The sequence below is a fragment of the Aedes albopictus genome, chromosome 1, assembly GCF_035046485.1.
Source record: "Aedes albopictus strain Foshan chromosome 1, AalbF5, whole genome shotgun sequence".
Taxonomy (NCBI): domain Eukaryota; kingdom Metazoa; phylum Arthropoda; class Insecta; order Diptera; family Culicidae; genus Aedes; species Aedes albopictus.
Genome location: NC_085136.1, coordinates 281,877,318 through 281,895,049, shown reverse-complemented (window position 1 = coordinate 281,895,049; position 17,732 = coordinate 281,877,318). Strand labels below are relative to the sequence as shown.

The following is a 17,732-nucleotide window of genomic DNA, read 5'->3' as shown; positions in this document are numbered from 1 at the left end:
GATAAAACTGAATCAACAATATTTCTCCATAATACACGGTTCGTGGCTGCCGTTCTCCATCCTCGGTCGCGCCCAATGCTCGCCAAGTCACGCTCCACCTGGTCCGCCCATCGTGCTCTCTGCGCTCCACGCCTTCTTGTGCCAACCGGATCAGTTGCAAACACCAGCTTTGCAGGGTTGTTGTCCGGCATTCTTGCAACATGCCCTGCCCACCGTATCCTTCCGGCTTTGGCCACCTTCTGGATGCTGGGTTCGCCGTAAAGTGCAGCGAGCTCGTGGTTCATTCTTCTCCGCCACACACCGTTCTCCTGCACACCGCCGAAGATCGTCCTTAGCACGCGTCGCTCGAAAACTCCGAGTGCTTGCAGGTCCTCCTCGAGCATGGTCCATGTCTCGTGCCCGTAGAGGATTACCGGTCTTATTAGCGTTTTGTACATGGTGCATTTGGTGCGTGGGTGAATCTTTTTCGACCGCAGTTTCTTCTGGAGCCCGTAGTAGGCCCGACTTCCGCTGATGATGCGCCTCCGAATTTCACGGCTCACGTTGTTGTCAGCCGTCAGTAAGGATCCGAGGTAGACGAATTCTTCCACCACCTCGAAAGTATCCCCGTCTATCGTAACATTACTACCCAGACGGATCCGGTCGTTCTCGGTTCCGCCTACCAGCATGTACTTTGTTTTTGAGGCATTCACCACCAGTCCGACCTTTGCTGCTTCGCGTTTCAGGCGGGTGTACAGCTCTGCCACCGTTCCAAATGTTCTTGCAATAATGTCCATGTCGTCCGCAAAGCACACAAATTGACCGGATTTTGTGAAAATCGTTCCTCGGCTGTTGAGCCCGGCTCGTCGCATCACACCTTCCAGAGCGATGTTGAAGAGTAGGCATGAGAGTCCATCACCTTGTCTCAGTCCCCGGCGAGATTCAAATGAACTGGATAGTTCACCCGAAACCCTTACGCAGTTTTGCACACCGTCCATCGTTGCTTTAATCAGTCTAGTCAGCTTCCCAGGAAAGCCGTTTTCGTCCATGATTCTCCATAGCTCTGCGCGGTTGATGCTGTCGTATGCCGCTTTGAAGTCGATGAACAGGTGATGCGTTGGGACCTGGTATTCACGGCATTTCTGGAGGATTTGCCGTACGGTAAAGATCTGGTCCGTTGTCGACCGGCCGTCGATGAAGCCGGCTTGATAACTTCCCACGAACTCATTTGTTTTAGGTGACAGGCGACGGAAGATGATCTGGGATAGCACTTTGTAGGCAGCATTCAAAATAGTGATCGCCCTGAAGTTCTCACATTCCAAATGGTCGCCTTTCTTGTGAATGGGGCAGATTACCCCTTCCTTCCACTCCTCCGGTAGCTGTTCGGTTTCCCAGATCCTGACTATCAGCCGATGCAAACAGGTGGCCAACTTTTCTGGGCCCATCTTGATGAGTTCAGCTGCGATACCATCCTTACCAGCTGCTTTGTTGGTTTTGAGCTGGTGAATGGCATCCTTAACTTCCCTCAGCGTGGGAGTTGGTTCATTTCCGTCCTCCGCTGCACTGGCGTCGTCGTTTCCTCCGTTGCCGTGGGCTCCCGTGCCTACGTTCTCCACGCCGTTCAGGTGCTGATCGAAGTGCTGCTTCCACCTTTCGATCACCTCACGTCCGTCCGTCAAGAGGCCTCCGTCTTTATCCCTGCAGATATCGGCTCGCGGCACGAAGCCGTTGCGGGATGCGTTGAGCTTCTGATAGAACTTCCGTGTTTCTTGGGAACGGCACAGCAGTTCCATTTCTTCACACTCCGCTTCTTCCAGGCGGCGCTTTTTCTCCCGAAAGAGGCGGGTCTGCTGTTTACGCTTCTGTTTATAACGTTCCACGTTCTGTCGAGTCCCTTGCTGCAGCATTACCGCCCTCGCTGCATTCTTCTCCTCCAAAACCGTTCTGCACTCTTCGTCGAACCATTCGTTCCGTCGATTCCGTTCCATGTACCCGATGGTGCTCTCGGCTGCGTCGTTGATGGCTGCTTTTACTGTACTCCAGCAGTCCTCTAGAGGGGCCTCATCGAGCTCGCCCTCGTCTGGCAACGCGGCTTCGAGATTCTGCGCGTATGCTGAGGCGACATCCGGTTGCTTCAGTCTCTCTAGGTTGTACCGTGGCGGTCGCCGGTACCGTACATTGTTGATGACGGAGAGTTTTGGGCGCAGTTTGACCATCACCAGATAGTGGTCGGAGTCGATGTTAGCGCCACGATAGGTCCTGACGTCGATAATGTCGGAGAAGTGCCGTCCGTCAATCAGAACGTGGTCGATTTGAGATTCCGTCTGCTGTGGTGATCTCCAGGTGTAACGATAAGGGAGGCTGTGTTGGAAAAAGGGGCTACGTATGGCCATATTTTTGGAGGCGGCGAAATCAATGAGTCGTAGGCCGTTTTCGTTCGTCTGCTGGTGGGCGCTGAACTTACCTATCGTCGGTCTGAATTCCTCCTCCTGGCCTACCTGAGCGTTCAAATCACCTATGATGATCTTGACGTCGTGGCTTGGGCAGCGATCGTACTCACGTTCGAGCTGCGCGTAAAATGCGTCCTTGTCATCATCAGTACTTCCGGAGTGTGGGCTGTGCACGTTTATTATGCTGAAGTTGAAGAATCGGCCTTTGATCCTCAACCTGCACATTCTTTCGTCGATCGGCCACCAACCGATCACGCGCCTCTGCATATCACCCATCACGATGAAAGCTGTTCCCAGCTCGCGTGTGTTGCCGCAGCTCTGGTAGATGGTATGATTACCTCTAAACGTTCGCACCATGGATCCTGTCCAACACACCTCCTGCAGCGCTACGATGCCGAACCCGCGGTCCTTCAGTAGATCGGCGAGTATGCGGGTGCTCCCAATGAAGTTGAGAGATCGGCAGTTCCACGTACCGAGTTTCCAATCGCCAGTCCTTTTTGTTCGCTGGGGTCGTTGCCGTTGGTCTCGGTTCGTATTATTCTGTTGCTGATTTTCCGTTACAATGGTTTTTTACGGCTGGCTCGTAGGGCCTGACACCAACCCCCTACTTTCCGGAGGACCATAGTGCACAGTTGAGCTTAGAGTCCTTCCCTGGCACTCGGACGTAGATCAGCCGCCCCTAACATGGGGATCAGACGCTGTTGTGAGCCGCTCCTCCTGGAGAACAGACGCTCAGGTTTGCCGAAGCAAACCCCCCCTTCCCTGTCAGCCTACGACCAAAGTTCCCACCGGGGTTGGTTACCCGATCTTCCCTAAGGTTGCTCATAGTTTCCGGCCGGTACCGCGTGGAGGTAGGGATAGGAGTTGCTGGGCAGAGGCTAGTGGATCACAATGGGATCTGAATTGCGCAGCATACCCAGCCTTTACCGTGCCTCTCAAACTGATGGGTAAGCCTTTTAGGTGGGTTGGTATCGCTAGTAGTAGATTCACTTAGGTTGGCATTGCTTCGACGCTTAGATGGTTCAGGTTGTACAACGCGGTACGGGTTTTCAGCCAATACATGAGCTTCCTCTCTACTATGCCCATGATCTACAAGGTATCCGAATCTCTATTTGGCTGCTCCGTTAAGACGTTTCTTGTCGCTTTTTGTCATCGACTCTTTGTGCGGCAATGGATAGATGGATGGATGAAAAAAATATATGCAATTGATATAATTCAGGACACCATTGACAAAAAGAAAAGGTTACGATATCGAGGTTTATTGATGATACTCACTCCTATAACTGAATCTTTAAAGCGAGTATCTATCTGTCCTATTGGAATTGAAGAAACAATGAATTGAGAGCTTCATTGGCTACTACAAATGTTCTTGTTTACACCCGTAATAGGACTACAATCAACAGAATCAGTTGTTCTCAATGCGATAAGGCGATATAAGATTCTTCGGGGATTTCTTCCATCGTTCCACCAAGAATTGGAATATCTTAGGAATTCATTCTCCTGGTGTGATGGTTAAAGCACGTGACTGTCATGCCAAGGGCAGCGGATCGAGTTCCACTCCCGAAAAACTCACAAAATTGTGAGCTCTTCCTCCTGTAGGGAAGTAATGCGTGGGCCCCGAGATGATCTAGCCTAGGGCCAAAAATCTCGTTAACACAGATAAAAAAAGGAATTCATTCTGGGATTTACCAAAGAGATCCTCTTCGGCTGAGCTTCGTGGCCGTGCGATTAGTGACGCCGTTTAGTCACGGAGTTTGGGTTCGATTTCCACTTCAGTCGTAGAAAACTTTTCGTCGAATGAAAAAACTGTGGTTGTCGTTTTGTTCATTGTCTAGTGTAAGTTATGTTCAGCCTGTACAGATTCTGGCTAAAGAGGGAGTGTTTTGTCTCTTTAAATTCCTCCAGGAATCGCTTAACCCTCTACTTCCCATGGTTGCTCTAGAGCACCATCGATTTTCGGCGAACTCGAGACAAATGGAATTAGATGAATATGATGCAATAATTTTAATAATATGGTTGTAACCTCATAAGGTTGATCCAACTACTAATTACTTGTTTCAATAGTGGAACTACACGTCAGACTCGATTATCCGGAGTCGGGTTCGGCTGCTTCTCAAACGTATAACTGGGGAACGGAATGATCCATAAAGGTGAAATTTTGACATTTTATCAAGCCAACTTTGATTATTGGTCAGCCAAATTTCCAGCTTAGCATTCCGTTTGCTAGATATTGTTTTTGGAATCGCCAGAACCCGACTCCGGATAATGGAGTCCGACCTGTATTGATAAACAATCAAAAACCTATTGATTTACACACAAAATTTTTTTCATTGATTTCAAAAAATTTAGCAATTTGCAATAACTTTTGTTCAAGCACTTTTTTCGGAAACGCTTTTTAGAATAAAGCATTGTCCAGTTAGAATCCGGACGCAAAGGATAATTTATTGTGATGCTCTCAATGATCATAATCATATTTTTTTTACAGCAGTCTGATCATAAACAAGTCCTCTATTGATGGTGAAAATTCCATCGATTTTCTTGCTACGAGTGAAAAGTTATTTCAGATTGAAGACAAGTGAAGGAAAAAAATCTTGCACAAACACGCTGAAAATTAAGCGTGGTCAGGTACGACAGTCGCGAAAAATGTTAATGTCTCTATAACCATTATGTGTGATGTGCTCAGATGTTGTTAACCATGCCATGAGGAAGTGCCCAAGGAAGATTGAAGTTTATGTTCATGGATAAATCTGTTTGGAATTCCAATATTTGCCAGGAAGTTCGAGTTCTGGACATCGTTTTCTCACATCACGATTTTGACACCAAATGTGTACAAAGATGATAACCTCAATAATCGCGTGCTGCTTTTCAAAAATGCACACAAGGGATCTGTAGAGGTTTGAGCTAATTTGGTGAACTATCACGACAGCCTGAGATGTGTAGAGGCGTCATCACTGTTGGATAGTGTTTATTAACGAAAAAACACTCCAATTTCGCTTCTTTGGAATTCACTGAATAGCCCTTAATTTCGCAAGAAGAGAAATATTTGGCAAAGTTTCTTTGGAATCCTAATGAGATTGGTAGAGGGCCTCAGGACACTGCAGAGATGACCTGATTGTTAAACAAATCCGCCGAAGGGGTTGATGGTTAAATTTACTACCATTGTGCAGATTTTTAAGGAAGTTATCACGGAAAAAATGAGAAAATGTATTAAAAATAAAATTAAATAATTCTAATGATATTTTTCCATCAAACTACAGTAAATTATCTTTGTTTTGAGGGCTTCACCTTTTCTGTTTGTTATTCCACCTCTGAGATATAAGTAATTATCTGCGTCCGGATTCTAACTGGACAATGCTTTAGATATAGTCGTTCAAAGTCGTGGGACCACTTCCTAAACGCTTCTATAAAATATTGAAGTGAACTGGTTTAGGTCGGATTCGCCAAAAAGTGATGGTGCTCTACAGATACCATGAGCGTTAAAGGATTAAAGATTCTTCAGGATTGCCTATTGGATATCATAAGCGTAACTAGGTCATAGCTCTAGGCCATGTCGATATAGATTTTTTATACTAAAAAGATACTTTACGCCTGAATTGCGTCATTTTTTCCGAAATGGATTATTCTGGAGGGGGCCAGGCCACCCCTGGCCACCCCCTATTTACTCCAATGCTGGATATCCTCCAAGAGTTTCTTTAGAAAATTTTCCTGGATTGATTTCATTCTGGAAATCTCCGTGAGTTCCTTGTGGGACTATCTTCTGAGAATCCTTCAAAAATTTCTTCTAGGAATCCAAGATGAACTAGCCTAGGGCTAAAAATCTCGTTAATACAGATAAAAAAAATCTTCTAGGAATCCTTCTGGGATATCTGAAAATCTTCCAGGAGCGTTTGCTGGGTATCCTCCAGCAGTTTCTTTTAGGAAACGTCCAGAAGTACTTTCTAGGAACTTTTCAGAAGTTTCTGATAGGAATTCTCAGGGAGTTCGTTTTGAAATTCTTCCAGGAGTTCCTTATGTAAAGTTAAATAAATCCCTAGTTCGAATTCCTGTATTAATCTTCAAATGGAATGCTTGGTGGAATCTCTTGGAGGAATTTCTGTAGTAATCCCTAGCAGTAATTCTCTTAAGATTACATTCCTGGAGTAATCGAATGATGTAGTTTCTAAAGGAGTCCTCCAATGAGCATAACGTTTTATAGTCTTCAAATTAAAAAAAAAACTTGAAAAACATAAAAAAAACCTTCTGTAACGTATGCTCTAATGTAATGCTTGCACGGTTCAAAATCTCTTACATCTCCCAATGATATATCTGAAAATATTCTTCCTAATTACTAACAGGGCGACAAGGTGTACAAGTCGGTGTTCATCATCTTCTTCCAAGGTGACCAGCTGAAGACGCGCGTCAAGAAGATCTGCGAGGGCTTCCGCGCAACGCTCTACCCATGCCCGGAGGCCCCGACCGATCGGCGCGAGATGGCCATGGGCGTGATGACCCGCATCGAGGACCTGAACACCGTCCTCGGTCAAACGCAGGACCATCGGCACCGGGTTCTGGTGGCCGCCGCCAAGAACCTAAAGAACTGGTTCGTCAAGGTGCGCAAGATCAAGGCGATCTACCACACGTTGAACTTGTTCAACCTGGACGTCACGCAGAAGTGTTTGATTGCCGAGTGCTGGGTGCCGCTGTTGGATATCGAAACCATTCAGATTGCGCTCCGCCGGGGAACGGAACGGTCCGGGTCTTCCGTTCCACCGATTTTGAATCGGATGGAGACTTTTGAGGATCCTCCGACGTACAATCGCACGAACAAGTTTACCAGCGCTTTTCAGGCGCTGATCAACGCTTACGGCGTGGCTAGTTACCGCGAGATGAATCCAGCGCCGTATACTATCATTACGTTCCCGTTCTTGTTCGCGGTGATGTTCGGCGATTTGGGACATGGTGCCATCATGGCTCTGTTCGGTTTGTGGATGGTGCTGAAGGAAAAACCGCTGGCGGCCAAGAAAACCGATAACGAAATCTGGAACATCTTCTTCGGTGGACGTTACATCATTTTCCTGATGGGTGTTTTCTCGATGTACACTGGATTTGTGTATAATGATATCTTTTCCAAGTCGTTGAATGTGTTTGGATCTTCGTGGAGCATCAACTACAACACTTCGACGGTGATGTCGAACAAGGCTTTGCAATTGAACCCAGGCACCAAGGACTATTCGGGAACGCCTTATCCGATCGGGCTGGATCCGGTGTGGCAAGTGGCCGAGAACAAGATCATCTTCCTGAATGCGTACAAAATGAAGATTTCCATTATTTTCGGTGTAATCCACATGTTGTTCGGAGTGTTCGTTGGGTTGTTCAACCACCGTTACTTCAAGAACAAGCTGGCCATCTACTGTGAGTTCATTCCGCAAGTGATCTTCCTGGTGTTCCTGTTCTTCTATATGACCCTGATGATGTTCATGAAGTGGACCAAGTACTCGGCCGACAGCGAGGACATTAGATTTTCGGCCGGATGCGCCCCGTCCATTCTGATCACTTTCATCAACATGGTCTTGTTCAAGTCGGTCGAACAGGAAGGCGAGTGCAGTCCGTTTATGTTCGCTGGGCAGCAGGGCCTGCAGAAGTTCCTGGTCATTATTGCTCTGCTTTGCGTGCCATGGATGTTGCTCGCCAAGCCGATTATGATTATGCGCAGTCGCAAGGAAGCAGCGGTAAGTTTGAGAGGGTTTATGTGTGGTCGTTCTGACGCCAATAACTGTTGATTTTATTCCGCTCTCCAGCATCAACCGATGGTTCCGTACAGCAACGAAAATGGCGATGCCGAAACGGGTCTCAATCAGCAGAACGCAACCCAGGGTGGAGCCGTTCAGCAGGGAGGTGCTGGCGGTGGAGCTGGCCATGGACACGATAACGAGGAAATGTCGGAAATTTTCATCCACCAGGGCATCCACACGATTGAGTATGTGCTCGGATCGGTTTCGCATACGGCTTCCTACCTGCGTCTGTGGGCTCTTTCGCTTGCCCATGCCCGTAAGTATTGATAGGATTAATCTTTACGTCTTCGACTCCGGTTCGGTGCATGGTTTTAGAGCATAAAAACCTTACATTTTGATCTGCCATCTCGAATTTGGTGCTCTACAAATAAGTAGTTTTGGATTGCGGTCATCTTCCTCATGCCAAAAATACTCATATTGCCAATTTTAGAACTTAAAATACCACAAAACGGTCGCCATCTTGAAATTTTAGCCGATCTTGGGTATTCTGGTCGCTACTTTTAGACTCTAAACAATATTCATCAACCATAAGCGAAACGTTGTAATTCCCAAGACAATCATCACCTATTAACTGATTTCATTCATCCCAGAACTGGCCGAGGTGTTGTGGAACATGGTGCTGAAGAACGGTCTCACACAGGCCGATTGGTACGGTGGAATCCTGCTATGGGCCATCTTCTCCTTCTGGGCTGTGCTCACCGTTGGCATTCTGGTACTTATGGAAGGTTTGTCCGCTTTCCTGCATACCCTTCGTCTGCACTGGTAAGTTGTTTGATCTTCGAAGTGTGATCGCTCGAGAAGCGTCTTCACCATTTCTTTTCTCTTTTCCGTTCCGCAGGGTCGAGTTCCAGAGCAAGTTCTACTCTGGTTTGGGCTATGCATTCCAACCGTTCTCGTTCGAGGTAATTTTGGAAACGGGCTCCAGCTCCACGGAGGAATAAGCGCCCTCCCGTTGATCGAATTCTTAAACGGAAATTACCTAAATAAATTGATTATCTAACAAATGTTCAACTCGAAATATATAATATAATGGAAAGCGTTACAGTGACATCGCCGGGTGCTTAGCAAATCGAACAACAGCTATTCAAATTATTGCACCCGTGCTGATCTGGCGTTGGCTCCAGGGCCTAACCCTACAGAAGATAAAGAAAAAAAGCATGAAATTGTTTGAAATTGACTTAAATATTTATTGTACAACCTATATGCAAGCAACAGTACTCTCTATTCAAAATTTTGATCTAGCAAACAGTAACCAAATATGCAATACAGGATTATATACCTACGAAAGTGTTTAAAAGTAAATGTTTGTCAACCATTTAGCCAAGCCAATAGTCGTTCGTTGTTGTACCCATATTGACGTTCACACAGAATATAAATGTAGATTTAGCACACTAGCAGCAGCACAAAGTTTGAGTTTTGAATTCATCCGAAACGTCCGCTGTTGAAAACAAAAGCCATCGTGTGAAACTCTTTTATGGTCCACTGCACGAATTTATTGCTGTGTGCGTTCAACATGCAAACGGTGCCCAAATGCGCTCCAAACGCGGTAAAACAGTGTTACCAAAGGCAACTTAGCAACCATAATCACCTAGGATTCAAAAGCTCCCACTGACATCGGGTTACTTGTTAGAAAATCTTACCGCAATTGGTGTTCCCGCATTTGATATTTGCATTTCGAATGCACACAGCAATATTCTAGCCTGCTTACTCTCACGCGAAATTTGACGTTTGAGCGGTGTCGGCACCGCTCAAACGTCAAATTTCGTGTGAGAGTAAGCAGGCCAGCATAAATTCGTGCAGTGGACCATCAAACACTAGCTGTACCCGGCAAACTTTGTCTTGCCTACTGCGTTTTTTGACGTTTCAAGTCCCTAGCCAAGCCCAAGTCCCCGTTCAAAATGTATGAAAATCCGATTTTCGAAAACTCTCAATTTTCCCATGTTTTTTGCCTCATAAACCTTCCTTGGGTGAAAACTAACAGAACAAAACAAAGACAATCAAAATCGGACCTTCCGTTCGCAAGTTATGCGCGGTCCCACGTATGCCACTACATTTTTATATAATAGATATATATATATATATATATATATATATATATATATATATATATATATATATATATATATATATATATATATATATATATATATATATATATATATATATATATATATATATATATATATATATATATATATATATATATATATATATATATATATATATATATATATATATATATATATATATATATATATATATATAAGATAGATATATATATATATATAAGATATATAGATATATAAGATAAGATAAGATGTCGTTTTCTGTAAAATTTTTCTATCATATACCTTATTTTTGCGAAAGAGTCGCCTTCTCATTGCCTTAAATTGAGCAATGTGAGGGGACCCAAACAAAGGTAATCTTGTATGATCTTTGGGCGAACCCTTATTTGCATTATGAAAGCATTCAGATAAAATTAAACTGGATGCTTTACAGGTTTCATCTACCGGAGGGCCTTAATAGAACTAAGACTATTCGAGAAAATTATTAAATAATCTACGAGCATGTAGGAAATCCTCCCCTCTCGATCGTGCAAGAGAGAAGTGGAGAATACTCTGAGTCAGCTTGACCTTACCAAATACCAGCTACACAAAAGTTCACCACTCAACTCCTACTGTTCCGGAGCAGCACATGTTTTGACACCGTTACTGGTCCAGATCTAGAACACACCTCACCGACCGATTCCAACCTGGAAGATAGCGAGAATGATGGTACAAGGATCGTCATCAGCCCCCCAAGAATCTTTAGTAAGAAAATCCTCACACGTTCACAGAGGAAGCAGCTCAGAATTCTTCGAGGAAAGGGAAAAGACCGGAATGAGGCTTAAGCCGTAATCCTGAATATAAGGAGAGCGCCGAGCCCACTTCCTCTAAACGATCGAGGAATGACTAAGACAAATCCGTTACAGAGGACCCCAAACAAAAAGGGAATCTAGATCCAAAAGAGCGTGTCCAATTGTTCTCAAACAATTGATAAAAACTACATGACCTAAAATATGAAGGTCGATATAAAACCCAAAGACTTTCCCACCGTCAAACTCAGCTAGACTGAGTCATTCTACAGCACTTCTGCTCAGAGTAGTTCAACAGCGAAACGAGTCGATGAAATCCAAATTCAACAATCTCATCTACAAGTCTGGTTACAAGGTTCTAATCTGTAACGATCAAGAGACTACTGAGTGGGTGAAGAGAATACACATCCTCATCCTTGAAACCCTGGGAAGGTGCATGTAGGGAATGAGAAGGGTACGGAGAAAGTAGGAAACAGGGCATATAGCTTGGTAGCGGTGCAACACCGCCGACAAAACAAAGCATGCGAAAAAAAGGAAAATAAACGTCAGTCTTGTAAAGTATTTCTCACGAGTAGGTTGCACAGTTTGCATCCTTCCTCGTTGTAAAGAGTTTCGGCCATCGGATTCGTCTGGCCTGACTGATTCGGATTGTCATGGTGTCCGTCCGGACACCACAATGGCACAGGCGGTAGGTAAGCTCCCAACAAGGGAATCAATGAAAAGATTCGCGCATTTTTCTCCTTTCTGATGGTGGGCGGCAGCGGCAGAATCGTGGGCAGAATGCAGAAGGAGCATTTTTTTATCATCACGCATCGCGAACTGGGTTTCGCGTGGCTTCATTTTTGCCTGGTTGTTCATAAATTCTGTCGGCTGCAGCAGCGCTAGGGCTCCGTGGCGAAAGGAACTTGTGTGGTTTTGATTTGTTTTGAAGCAAGGTCGGAGTTTGGTGATTTCCTAAATATGTGTTTTTAAAAAGCTCTAAAAGTGTATCTTCGTCGTCTTTGATGGGAGGTTTTAAGCAAGAAAAGGGGCGATACAACATTGAGTCCCTTAAGTGCCCCACACATAGCATACGTTTGCGTGTGCGTGACAGTAGTTTGACACATTTCCCATGGGAAAACTGTCAAAAAAACGCAAACCTCGACGGAACGGACGCTATGTGTTCCAGGCTTTAGGCGAGACGGTTTTTGTTGTTTTTTTGTAATGCGAAACAGTGTTTTGGTGACACAGAGAGGGAAGTCTTTCATTCGTGGGAACTATGCCAAACACAATTTCGGTAGTCAGCGTTGTCCTTTTTGTTGGTATGTTTGAACGCTGTTATTTGTTGACGATTGGTTTATTGAAGGTTTTGTAAACTACACGAAGACGGACCAACATTTTCTTATATGTTAGGGTGTAAAAAGGAGAGGTAAGATTGATGGATTGATTTGTCTTTATTTAAGAGACTTTCAGCCCCTGCATCGAGCGGTAAGATACTAAAAAGGATTCCTCCGAATGGGTGAGCATTTTGCAAGTTCCCCTGAAAGAGTGGGCCAGAGCAAAGAAAGCGAATTCTCCCGAGATAGTAAGCAAATGGTGAATTCCCCCGAGAGGGTAAACCAAAGGCGAATTCCCCCGAGAGGGTAAGCCAAAGGTAAATTCCCCCGAGAGGGTAAGCCAAAACAAAAAAAAAGCGAATTCCCCCGAGAGGGTAAGCCAAAACAAAAAAAAAGCGAATTCCCCCGAGAGGGTAAGCCAAAACAAAAAAAAGCGAATTCCCCCGAGAGGGTAAGCAAATGGTGAATTCCCCCGAGAGGGTAAACCAAAGGCGAATTCCCCCGAGAGGGTAAGCCAAAGGCAAATTCCCCCGAGAGGGTAAGCCAAAACAAAAAAGCGAATTCCCCCGAGAGGGTAAGCAAATGGTGAATTCCCCCGAGAGGGTAAACCAAAGGCGAATTCCCCCGAGAGGGTAAGCCAAAGGCAAATTCCCCCGAGAGGGTAAGCCAAAACAAAAAAAAGCTAATTCCCCCGAGAGGGTATGCAAATGGTGAATTCCCCCGAGAGGGTAAACCAAAGGCGAATTCCCCCGAGAGGGTAAGCCAAAGGCAAATTCCCCCGAGAGGGTAAGCCAAAAAGAAGCGAATTCCCCTGAGAGGGTAAGCAAATGGTGAATTCCCCCGAGAGGGTAAACCAAAGGCGAATTCCCCCGAGAGGATAAGCCAAAGGCAAATTCCCCCGAGAGGGTAAGCCAAAACAAAAAAAAGCGAATTCCCCCGAGAGGGTAAGCAAATGATGAAATCCCCCGAGAGGGTAAACCAAAGGCGAATTCCCCCGAGAGGGTAAGCCAGAACTAAAAAAAAAAACAATTCCCCCGAGAGGGTAAACAAATGGCAAATTCCTCCGAGAGGGTAAACCAACGTCAAATTCCCCCGAGAGGGTAAGCCAAATTAAAAAAAGCGAATTCCCCTGAGAGGGTAAGCAAATGGTGAATTCCCCCGAGAGGGTAAACCAAAGGCGAATTCCCCCGAGAGGATAAGCCAAAGGCAAATTCCCCCGAGAGGGTAAGCCAAAACAAAAAAAAAGCGAATTCCCCCGAGAGGGTAAGGAAATGATGAATTCCCCCGACAGGGTAAAGCAAATGCGAATTCCCCCGAGAGGGTAAGCCAGAACCAAAAAAAAACAATTCCCCCGAGAGGGTAAACAAATGGCAAATTCCTCCGAGAGGGTAAACCAACGTCAAATTCCCCCGAGAGGGTAAGCCAAATTAAAAAAAAAGCGAATTCCCCCGAGAGGGTAAGCAAACGATGAATTTCCCCGAGAGAGTAAAACAAAGGCGAATTCCCCCGAGAGGGTAAGTCAAAGGCACATTTCCCCGAGTGGGTAAGCCAAATCAAAAATGCGAACACCCTCGAGAGAGAAAGCAAACGGTGAATTTCCCCGAGAGGGTAAACCAAAGGCGAATTTCCTCGAGTGGATAAGCCAAACAAAAAAAAAAAGCGAATTCCACCGAGAGGGTAAGCAAATAATGAATACCTCCGAGATAATAAAACAAAGCGAATTCCCCCGAGAGGGTAAGCCAAAGGCAAATTTTCCCGAGAGGGTAAGCCAAAACAAAAATAATGCGAATTCCCCCGAGAGGGTAAACCAAAACAAAAACAAAAGCGAATTTACCCGAGAGGGTAATCAAATCGTGAGTTCCCCCGAGAGGGTAAACCAAAGGCGAATTCCCCCGAGAGGATAAGAGAAAGGCAAATTTCAACGAGTGGGTAAGCCAAAGTAAGACAAAGGATGAAAGATGGAAAATAAAGCATGTAGATGATGATGATGCAGGGTAGAGGATGAAAAATGAAGGATAGGTTAAAGGATGTAGAATAAAGGGTGAAGGATAATAATATTGATGATTATGATTAAAACAATAATATAGATGATGAAGGATAATGATGATGAAGGATGAAGAGTAAAGAATGAAGTATGTAGGACAAAGGATGATGATAATGATGAAGGACATATGATGTAGGGTGAAAGATGGAGAAGGAAAGTTGATAATTGTGAAGGATGTAGGATAAAGCATGTAGGATAAAGGATGCAGAGTGGAAAATGAAGGATGATGATGATTTTGATGATGATGATGATGATGATAATGATATTGATGATAATGATAATGTTGAAGATGATGATGAAGGATGAAGGGTGTAGAATGTAGGATGAATCAAGAAAAATTGAAGACGAAGGATGTTGATGAAGGGATTAGGATGTATGATGATGAAGTATGAATAATGAAGAATAAAAGATGCAGGACGATGATGATGAAGGACGATGAGTGAAGAATGAAGGATAAAGGAAAAGGATGTATGATGGAAGTTGAAAGACGAAGGATGATGATGATGATAATAATGAAGAATAAAGGATTAAGGATGATGATTATGATGATGACGATGATGATGAAAGATGAAGGATGAAAAGATGGTGTAGAGCGAAGAATGATGGATGTAGGATAAAGGATGATAATGATGTAAGTTGAGGGGTGAAGAATTATTGACAAAGGATGCAGAACCAAAGTTGAAGGATGTAGGATGAAGTATAATGATGATGAATATGATAATGATGATGAAGGATGAAGGATGGAGGATGTAGGATGCAAGATGAAGTATGAAGAATGTAGAATGTTGAATGAAGCATGATGATGATTATAATGATGATTATGTAGGATGTTACATGAAGAAAAAAATAAACTGTAGCATGAAAGATGATGATGATGATGATGAAGGATGATGATTATGAAGGATGAAGAATGTAGGATGAAAGATGAAGGATGAAGAATAATGATGATTACCCAAGTAACAATTCAAAATCATTAATAAGCATGTCAGTTGATTAAATGTGCTACAAAGGCGCCGACCGTTGTACAAGAGTTTATGTTGAACTAAATGGCGAATAAATGTTTCATGTAGTGGAAACTGCACGTTTGTTAAAGCATATTTATGCTAATTGAATAACCAATGGTATAAAAGTTTAAAGACAGTTGCTTAGGTATTCACATCATCTGTCTAATAGTGCTCTAATAATGATAGAATACGAGCTGCTTCCGACGTATTAGATGCCGTTATTCCACATTAGATCTTCAATGGAACAAGTAGCTTATTTAAAATTTAACAACTTTTGCTTGATCAATTTATTCAACTACACTGATGTAGCTTAACAACAAGATGATACCATGTTTCTTTAATACAAATGTTACACTTTTATTCAAGCAATGTTGATTAGTAGTGGTACTCCTCCTCTCTCTTCCTCTTCTTGGCGTAACGTCCTCACTGGGACAAAGCCTGCTTCTCAGCTTAGTGTTCTATGAGCACTTCCACAGTTATTAACTGAGAGCTTCCTCTGCCAATGACCATTTTGCATGTGTATATCGTGTGGCAGGCACGAAGATACTCTATGCCCAAGGAAGTCAAGGAAATTTACTTTACGAAAAGATCCTGGACCGACCGAGAATCGAACCCGTCACCCTCAGCATGGTCATGCTGAATACCCGTGCGTTTACCGCCTCGGCTATATGGGCCCTTAGTAGTGGTATTATGTCACTTAATTATCGTTGTTCACCCTGTCCCTTTTTGTAAACACGATTGCTGATTAGGAGCCTAAAAAGAGCAACCGCGGCTACAAGCTTGAAGACCAAACAAACTTCTTGCAGCAGCTGTAAATATCACACTTTTCACACTTTTAAAAGTATTCTGACTCACCTTTTACACTACATGCTCCAACGACAGCAAAATTGGCAACAAAAACACCACTAAAAGCAGCCGAAGTGGATCCTGGGCGCTCCTCTGTTCTGTATTGACAATCTACTCTATCCACTTTAGTGCCACCGGTCAAACCGGGCTCATCTTCCTTATGTTCATATCTTATAGCTGTCTGAAGTTATTCACAAGTTTTAAACATTCTCCTCCCGATACAAAACAGGAGCAGTAAAAATAAATATGTAAAGTTCACTTGTTTGGACGTTCAAATAAAAACAGTTGGAAGCGGTACCAATCTCACAACACAACACCGTGAATTACTAACAGACTAGCAAAATAATTAGCATGCATGCCTTTTGATTAAACGTTGCGGTTACAATTATTCAAACATTGATCAACTTTATTGTTTATGAAGACAATTAGTTGAATAAGATATTTAAGCAATGTTTAAACAGCATATGTACGGTAATGTATTCGACTCAGGGATTCAATATTTATATACTGGTTTAAATCTGCCGATTCATGTAATTCGGATTGAAGCAGAGCGGATGCAGACGATTGTGAACCCAAAGGTCCAGAGTTCGAGTCTTTCCATTGATGTGATTTGTCCCATAAAATGTAATAAAATAAAGATGTTGGGAGTACATAATCAGAGAGAGATGTTCCAGACACAAATGCAGAAATGCAGAAACTAAAAATATTTTTCATTTTATTGGTACAATGGTATTGAAGAAACGTCCAAGAATCGTTTTTGTAGCAATTAAAACCATATCTATAAATAGAAATAAATTTCGTAAGTTGTATCACGGCCCCAGCATGTTTTGATTGTATTATGGTGGAATAAATATCGAAGAAAGCTTGTTATTGTGCACTATGCTGCTAGTGCACAATATTGGTTTCTAAAACCATTCTTAAATGATTAAACAAATAGCGTCATACAACATTGTTTAATAAACGTTGAAGAAAAGTTTATGATGTTTGTGTAAATTGCTGATGGTTCTAATGTTGAACAAGAGTTTCACAACCGATGTACGATCATTGGATAAACATTCACTTCATCGTGCTTATAAAACGGTTAACGTTGAATAGATTCTCATTTTTGGGCGAACAAGAGTTGAAGAACAGTTTTATTTCAAAACTATTCAAATATAATACGACTTCCAGTTTAATAACGTTGCTTTGAGAAACATTTCTTAAAGCGAAAATTGTTTCTTGGGTATGATAATGATGATGATGAAGTATGGAGTATACAGAATGAAGGATGAGGATGATGATTATAATGATCATGATGAAAAATGAAGGATGAAAGAAGATGAAAATGATGGTTATGATTATAATGATGATTATAAGGACGATGATGTAGTATTAAGGATGAAGCATGAATATTGATGGATGTAGGATGGAGGACGGATAATGAAAAATGTAGGATTAAATATGGGGATTTTGATGATGATTATAATTA

General features: G+C 43.4%; 1 protein-coding gene across 1 annotated transcript; it reads left to right on the top strand.

Moving 5' to 3' along the window:
- The first annotated feature begins 6,738 nt into the window (after nt 1-6,738).
- On the top strand, nt 6,739-9,607 carry LOC109398456 (V-type proton ATPase 116 kDa subunit a 1). The gene is made up of 4 exons (XM_029860407.2): nt 6,739-8,137; nt 8,207-8,456; nt 8,791-8,962; nt 9,039-9,607. Exons 1-4 carry the CDS (start codon nt 6,899-6,901, stop codon nt 9,139-9,141), a joined length of 1,764 nt encoding a protein of 587 aa, XP_029716267.2. The 5' UTR covers nt 6,739-6,898; the 3' UTR covers nt 9,142-9,607.
- The last annotated feature ends 8,125 nt before the right edge of the window (nt 9,608-17,732 follow it).